The sequence below is a fragment of the Wasmannia auropunctata genome, unplaced genomic scaffold (genome assembly GCF_000956235.1).
Source record: "Wasmannia auropunctata unplaced genomic scaffold, wasmannia.A_1.0 LD334437.1, whole genome shotgun sequence".
Taxonomy (NCBI): Eukaryota; Metazoa; Arthropoda; class Insecta; order Hymenoptera; family Formicidae; genus Wasmannia; species Wasmannia auropunctata.
Window position 1 is genome coordinate 13,775 of NW_012028453.1, and position 8,528 is coordinate 22,302.

An 8,528-nucleotide genomic window follows, 5' to 3' on the forward strand; every position below is an offset into this window, starting at 1 on the left:
TATCCCCTGTGTGCCTTGTCGACTCAGTTGTATGCTATACGAAGTTATTACGTACTCGTAACACCGGTCGCGCTTCTCTGATAATCTAGGACTCTAGGTGCGACGAGATAAATGGTGTCCAAATTTGATTGGCTGTTAGTTTGCGCAAGCGCAATGATATAATTTCTCGTGTCCGTGTGATACACACATATATAATAGACCGAGTATCCCTAGAACTGGGACCCAATAAGAGTTATAAGAGTGAACTGGGCACCAATCTCTCCCCGCATTTCGGCTTCACTCCCCTCACCTAAATTACGACTTTGTTCTCCGTCCCCTTATATTCCTACGTCCATGGTATCAAGTGCTCAGTGTAAACTAGGCCATTGACTCGGAGTCGGATCGAGTCAACAAATCGAAAACGCAATTGTGCTATACATATGCAGCTGGCTATAGTCTGCTATAGTCCACTTAACTATACAAATGCTTCGAAGTATTTCGATTGGTCAATTCTAAAAATTCTTTGCTCCGATTGGTCAATCAAACGCTTCAGAACATTTATAGTGTCAAGTCGACCGCAACCCAATGTTATTTTATGTGTGACAAACCTAGAAGTCACTGGGAGAATCTGTTTTTTTTTAATTGTCCCCTGAAGTGACAGATAATGATTAGTGTAATGGTGAAAGTATAGTTTAGGCCTTAGGGGAACAGTGGCGTTTCCTCGCTTGTACTATTTCACGCATTCACTGTTCTTCTCCGTCACTATTATCATAAAATAGCTCAAGTCGCATCGATCGCATTGATACAGTCACCATATGTACACATACGTATGTACATTATGGATTGCAATCGTTTACGTGCGGCAAGACAGATAAGGTGTGTCAAGGTGGTGTATAGGAGCGATTGAGGCTCGCCGCTTTTTAGGCGAGCCCGAGGAAGAGCGAAGGCAAGAGGGGACGTAAGAAAGAGAAAGAGAGAGAGAGAGAGGGGAAGAATTAAGACAGTGCGGCGAGCGAGACGTATGTACGGGTTTATCGCTGACACGATCGTGTGTGACACATAAAACGTGGACGTCGTGAGGCGCGGCGCGCGGACCACCGCCCGGTGATTATTCAATCATGCCCAATTCGGCGCGGGTCACTCGGGCCGATTGTGAGGATCGTGATCCAACAGCGGCAGCGACGGCGGTGTCGACGGCAGTCGTGGTCACCGCGTGAAATATATTCTCCTTCTCTCTTGAGGTGCAAATTCCACGAGACGCTCGTTTTAGCGTTGGGACCATGGCACACGGAAAAACTTGAGCAGTAAGACGTGAGCGGTGAAGAAGTCAACATGCTGGATTTTTGGTAGTCACGTGACTTCGACGCTAGCGTCGAAAAAGAAGCTGGATTTTCTCAAGCTTCAGCGTCAAGGGCTGTTGTTGTTTTGTCTTGGACGTTTTAAGAAACGAATGATACGATTGACGTTAAACTTGATGTTGCTCTTCGTGCGAGCAAACTTATGATCACGTAATTTTGACGCTAAAAAAATGAGCGTCGAACATTCTTCCGCACACACGTACGTGTACTTGTATCGTAACACCGCGCGTCGTGCGTGTGTGTAACGCACAGCGGCGTTATAACGGTATACATGCGAATACACGTAGGTTTGACAGTACGGGATCGATTGGGAAGAAAAAAATCGCATTGGCCAGCGGCGCGAGAGCGTGCACTGATTTGCGAGCTTGCACCCGCTCGGTGTCGGGCGCGTCAACGAGGTCCGCTTGATAGTGTAAGTAGTCGTAACAACGGGCGCTGCTGGTGATGGTGTGTGTGTGATATCGCACGCATTCCGGCCGGTTACGCCTGCCCGAGAAATGCGGTTCTGAATCGGCGATTTCCGATCGGGGCTTACACGCTTTCGCGGGGTGGGTGGACGACAGTCCCCCCCGGAGGGGAGGAAGAGGAGGAGGAGGTGCGACTCGAGTATACGTACGCGAATCGCCGTGTTGCCAGCGCGCGCGCGCCCGCCTTCGATCGTTCTGTTTGTATGCACCTCTTCGTCGGTTTGTTGTCAAGACGGCGCAGCTAGGCGAAGGCGAGGAACGTCCTCGGGGTGAGAAGGAAAGCGAGGAGAGGCCGGGAAGGAGGAAGAAAAGTGGCGGCGACGAAGGAAGTGGGATAAGAGAAAGACGGAGAGTGAGAGTGAATGAGAGAGAGAAAGAGAGAGAGAGAGGCAGGGTGGCAAGATGGCGAGCTCCTTAACGTGGTCGTGTTGCCTGCGTTTTAAATTCAGCCCGGAGGAGATCGAGCAGCGTTACAAGAGCCAGGAGATCGACCGGATGCTGGAGAAGGACCGGCAGACGTTTCGCCGGCAGGTCAAGCTGCTGCTGCTCGGCGCGGGGGAGAGCGGCAAGTCGACATTCCTCAAGCAGATGCGGATCATTCATGGGATCAAGTTCGAGGTAAGGGCCGTGGAGGAGACCCGCGCGCGCGGCACCACCACCACGTGATGTGGAATCGCGACGAAATTCTCGATCGGCGGCATTTCGCTTTCCGAAGGTCCGCCGATCCTGTACGGAGCACTTGTGTTTAATTACCGGGTATTTAATCCTTCACGATGCGCTGTGTAACTTTCAAATCACACATTCGTATAGCTATCGCATATCCCAGATTATAACTTCAAACACAGATTATAACTGTATTGTAACATTCCAGCTAGTATTTCTGCAATATAGCCGGAATGTTACAATGTTGCCGCAACATTGCAGTTATAATCTGTTTGCTGGGATTTTTTAAATCTTTTTTTTTTTAATTAAGCATAATGTTTTACTGTTGTACTATTCCTTATCATAATTTCGTAATCCAGATATTTGTTAACAGTAATTTTTTTTACAAAAAATAAACTATTGGCAAATTCTCTTTCAGGCAAGAGGAGACATTGTAAAATATAATAGAATTTAAAGATTCTAAAATATAACAGTTTTTAAAATAAAATGTTAAAATATATATATATGTATATATAATATACATATGTGAATAATATGAACACATACACACAAATTTTATACATATATATTATATAATCTGTTTAATTCCAAATACGATCATTTTACGCATAACTTTCATATTAAAGTCCATTTTCTATCAATGTAGATTATTTTTTTCCTCAATTTAATTTACCTCCTTTGCCTCTTTCAAATTCTAATGTTTATCCATGTCTAATATTCCACCAATGTTATCTCGGTTTATTGGATTATCTCGGTTTGACTTACTTTATCTTTTTCTATTTTTTATGCTTATTTTCACCAATATAGATTAATTTTAATTTCAGGTTAACATATTTTTTATCTTTAAAAGTGCTAAAAGGTCTATGGGTTTTCTCTTTGATCCATTGTTGAATGCCAGCGTTTCGTGAACAATGCTGATTACTTTATCAAGGCGAAAGAAACCTGACACTATTCTTCTTTATCTTTTTCTAATTCTTAGAACTGGAATAATGAATAAGTTAAATCGAGATTAAAGATTATCTACATTGGTAGAGATGGATATAAGTAAAACTATGTCACATATGTATATGCAATTATTATATTCCATTGCGATTTTAAAGTTATAAATTATTTTTATATAATAAAGTATTTCAAATTAAAATTAATTGTTTAATATTCATATTCTAATATTCTATAATAATTTATGTTCTAAGATCAGTTTGCTTATACATTATGCAATTTTTTTTAAACATGAAAGAAGAATTGTTTTAAATTTGATCTTAGATTTGTGTTTTGCTAAGAGTGGCATTATAATCGAGAAGAAAAAAGGCGAATATAAATGATACAGTAAATAAGTATATGTACTTGTATAATATAATAAATATTGTGTGAATAATGAATTTATGTCTCTAATAATATATTAAATAATATTATATATAAAAGAAAATAAACAATAGGGAGTAATAATATATTAAATAATATATAAAAGAAAATAAACAATAGGGAGTAAAACTGTGGCCTACGAAAAAAGCATTGAAATTATGGATATTTTCTGTGTTATACTTTAATCTTAGAGTAATTTATCAATTTAATAAAAATCAAAACTGAAACTTTTTCAGAAAGAATATCTTTCATTGAAATTGGCAATACCTATATTAAACATTTAACATTTATTAAACATTTAAACATAGATAAAGATAGTATTTATTTGAGTATTTCACTGATTGTATTTTAATTATTAAGTATATTTTCTCTTGACGTTTAATGTTATTATATCATAGAGTATATAAAAGCATAAATATATCGTCTTTTTTGTGAGAAGTCTACTTTTAGAGGATTAGAGTTTATATATATATATATATATTTATGTATGTATATTTTTTTCAGCCCGAACTAATTAAGGAATACCAACATGTGATCTATCAGAATATAATAAAGGGTATGAAGGTTCTAGTAGATGCACGAGATAAACTGAATATTCCTTGGGAGAATCCAAAGAATTATGATATTGGTTTTCAATTACTCAAATTTGAGAACTCTATGATACTGGACACGAAATTATTTGTACATTATGTGCCAGCATTGCAAAGTTTGTGGAAGGATGCGTCGATTAGAAGAGCATTCGATAGGCGAAGAGAATTCCAATTAGTAAGATCTTTTTCTCATTTTAACTCTATAGACATGCATCTTGTATGTACATATATATGTACGATATACAGTGAGGGGCAAAAGTTCCGGAACGGCCAATTATTTCAGAAAGTCTTGGTTTTATGGGAAAATGTATCAAACAAAAATTGTAGGGTTTAAAAAAAAATCTATTAGCTGGTGATATTTATTTGAGCTTTGGTTGATCTTGAAAAGCGCGGTTAAGGTTAACAAAAATCTTAAATGGAAACCCGTTTTTCTCGTTTCATATTCTTGTAGCTGAGAGTTTTTTAAAGCACTATGATGAAGTTATTTTTTCATTAAGTACTTTTGAGTTATTATTTTTTCATTAAGCACTTTCGAGTTAAGTACTTTTCGAGTATAAGACTTGAAAATTATAATACCACTAACATTTGGAGTAAAAAAATGCTACGTGAGTAACAAATTATGGAGTCCTTATATTTGCTGTGACATATTCACACACATACACACATACGAGGTGTAAATTCGACTGCATGTGGCTGCATTCCGTTTTAACACTTAAGTACTGTGAGTATGATTTATCCTTATTTAACATTTGATAAAATGATTCCGTGAACATTGTAAGCGCCAAAAGCGTGATTACGGAACGCAGTCTGTAACTTTCAAATCTTATAATTCAAAAAGTACTTAATGAAAAATAACTTTATCATAGTGTTTTGAAAAGCTCTCGACGTCAGCTACAAGAATGTGTAACAAAAAATAGGAGTTTTTATTTAAGATTTTTATGTTCAGCTTAACCGCGCTTTTCAAGGTCAACCAAAGCTCAAATAAATATCACCAGCTAATATATTTTCTTAAACTTTACAATTTTTTTTTGAAACATTTTTCCATAAAACTTATACTTTTTGAAATAATTAGCCATCCCGGAATTTTTGCCACTCACTGTATATGTGGGATACATAAATATGTTTTATATCAAAACATTGAACTATATAATTATTATTTTTATATATTATTTCTTAATTTATATGTTATATTTGATATACATATAATTTGATATTTCTAGAGTGATTCTGTCCAATACTTCTTGGATAATCTCGATAGGATTGCAAGAGTGGTAATATTTCTGATAATTTATAATTACAATTAAATATTTTTTTTTATTGAAATGTAAAGAAAATTATATTGTTTATATATGCATTACTTTAAATTTTGATTGTTCATTTATGTAAAGTATATGAAAGAAATATTTTTTAGGACTATACACCTACACACCAGGATATTCTACACTGTAGAAAGGCGACAAAAGGAATTTCCGAATTTGTAATACCGATTAATAACATCCCATTTCTCTTCGTTGATGTTGGCGGTCAAAGATCTCAAAGGCAAAAATGGTACCAATGCTTTGACTGCGTGACGTCTATACTTTTTCTCGTATCATCGTCGGAATTTGACCAGGTCTTGTTGGAAGATAGGTATGTTATTTACATGTTTATTTTACAAGATTTTGCAAAGTAAATAACGATAATGCCATTTGTTTTTATCTATTAATCTTTTAGGAGGACTAACAGATTGGAAGAATCTAAGAATATATTTGATACAATCGTGAATAACATGATATTTTGTGGTGTGTCCATAATTTTGTTTCTAAACAAAACGGATTTGCTTGATAAGAAAGTGAGGTCACAGGATACAAATGTCCGTTTGTATTTTCCACAATTTACGGGTGATCCACATTCCATGAAGGACGTGCAAAATTTTATCCTCGATATGTTTGTCTCGGTCAAGAGAGATCCACGAAAGCCGTTATTTCATCATTTCACCACTGCGGTGGACACAGAAAATATTAAAGTCGTCTTTAATGCTGTGAAAGATACTATTCTGCATCGCAACTTAGAGTCCCTTATGCTTCAATAATGTAGAAGCAATGTAAAAACCCAGAAAGCAGCTAGTAAAACAAAGGTATGCGTCAGAAATTTAACACATTTAATATATTATTAATCCAATCTGTAGTTTTTGAAGAATATTGCAATATATACTAGGTCAAAACACATTTTGATAAGACAATATATATACGGATATACGACTTTTGAATATTTACCTTCATATATAGATACATTTATAGTAAAGAGGAAAAAACTGCCTAATGTAAAGATGTATATTAAACAAATTTGACTTTATATACACTATATGCGTGTGCATGTTTATATTTATATATATAAATATAAATTTTTATTATATATATATATATATATATAAATATAAAAAGATACATTTTTTCATTGTACTTTTGATGAATATTGAACGATTGCAAGATTATTACAAATTCTATTGTACATAATTATTTGTATTCTATATATTGTCAATAATTTTCTACGATAATTCTATGATAAAAGATTGACATGTTTGTATAAAAAAAAAGGATCAGTTGCAAATAATTCAGCTTAGATTCTTATGTTTGTACAGATATACATGATTTCAATGTTTTTCCCATAATTTAATTTAATATATAAGATTATTGCTGGTTGTTATATTAAACACAAGATTTACAAATCTACACGTAACTTATTTTTTTTACTTAAGATTAATTTTATTATTGAATATATTAATCGTTTGAATGCCAAGGAGCATGATTGCGTTTCTCATTTATATTAAAAAATGCCAACAAATGCGATCATGCTTCTGCTTTCTATTAAAATATCCAATAAGCGCTGTTGCTTTTTTCTTCCGCCTTATTATTTGATATTGACTATTGTTATCTAGTATTTGAAGATAGTTCGATTTATTGACTATGTAATTGAGTCTTGAGAGTGTGATAAAAATTGAATGCATCGACAATAGGTTTATTGCGGTGTTTGCTTAGCACTTTTTGCATAGATTTTTCGTGACCGCTTTTGGCACTCAAACGGTTAAATACTAGAAAACCAAATACTAGATTCAAGCCATATAAACCAAATGAAGCTAACCAGTTTGTGTTCAAATTGCTGTGGGAAAAAAAGTATTCACCTATTTCTTCTTCCGAAGAAGCAATGTTATTCAATATAATAATAATAAATCTTTGTGTCTTGCATTCTTATGAATTCTAGGCTGCTGTTATTGTCATTTAACTGAAAATAATTACATAACCCGTCTGAAACTGTTTCTTTTTTCTTATATGAAAAATACAATATTGCTTAAAAATTTCTAAATCATTTTTATGTATTATATATTATATCTTTATGTATTTAATATAGAAGAAATTCTCTGTATATTTTTTAAATTAAATATTATGAAGTACAAAATGAATTGAAAATTTTATAGAAATACAGTAACAGCTGTTTTAAATTTCAATATAATTGTATCATATCACAAGTGTGTAACAAGTTTTATTTGACTGTTCTGTATATTTGATAACTGATCCTTTATTGATTATTTTCAGATATACTTTCAGAAGAAAATTAAATAAAATCAGTATTATTTTTTCATTCTATGTGGATAACCATATGTTTTTAACTTTCCATATTATTTACTAGATTGGAACAGCAATTTGTGCTATATCTAATTTTAACTTTATCTAATTAAATTATAAATGATCTTGTTTTTGTCTACACATATGTATATTTGTTTATAAATTTTGTTATTTTATCATATCAAATAGCTATTGGTTAAAAAATCTGATACACAATTTGGACTGAACCATTGTAATATACCAAAAATTCTGAAGAAAGTATATTTTATAATATAAAATTATTATCAAACTGTGTGTTTCTGGCAATAAATACTGTATGTTTACCAGAAACACGCAGTTAAAGAATATTCAAAGATTTTATGTAATGATATTGATGATTAGTCAATTTGATTTTATGTAGAATCTATCAAGAAACTTTTATATAATTCTATACTTTAATTTGTTTTAGTTTATTGCTATATGTTATAATAAAACAGGACTAGTTGAGCAACTTTTTATTGAAACTAT

General features: G+C 33.7%; 1 protein-coding gene across 1 annotated transcript; it reads left to right on the forward strand.

Annotated features, from left to right (window-relative positions):
* Positions 1 to 545: 545 nt before the first annotated feature.
* LOC105458674 (guanine nucleotide-binding protein subunit alpha homolog) lies at positions 546 to 6,784 on the forward strand. Its single transcript, XM_011704167.1, has 5 exons — positions 546 to 2,422; positions 4,334 to 4,594; positions 5,640 to 5,690; positions 5,831 to 6,048; positions 6,133 to 6,784. The coding sequence occupies exons 1-5, from the start codon at positions 2,207 to 2,209 to the stop codon at positions 6,488 to 6,490; spliced, it is 1,104 nt and encodes a 367-aa protein (XP_011702469.1). The 5' UTR covers positions 546 to 2,206; the 3' UTR covers positions 6,491 to 6,784.
* Positions 6,785 to 8,528: the final 1,744 nt, after the last annotated feature.

Coding starts and splice junctions, on each gene's coding strand:
- LOC105458674 (XM_011704167.1), top strand. CDS start 2,207: ATGGCGAGCTCCTTAACGTGGTCGTGTTGCCTGCGTTTTAAATTCAGC. Junction 4,595..5,639: donor GGCGAAGAGAATTCCAATTA/GTAAGATCTTTT, acceptor TGATATTTCTAG/AGTGATTCTGTCCAATACTT. Junction 5,691..5,830: donor TCGATAGGATTGCAAGAGTG/GTAATATTTCTG, acceptor AATATTTTTTAG/GACTATACACCTACACACCA.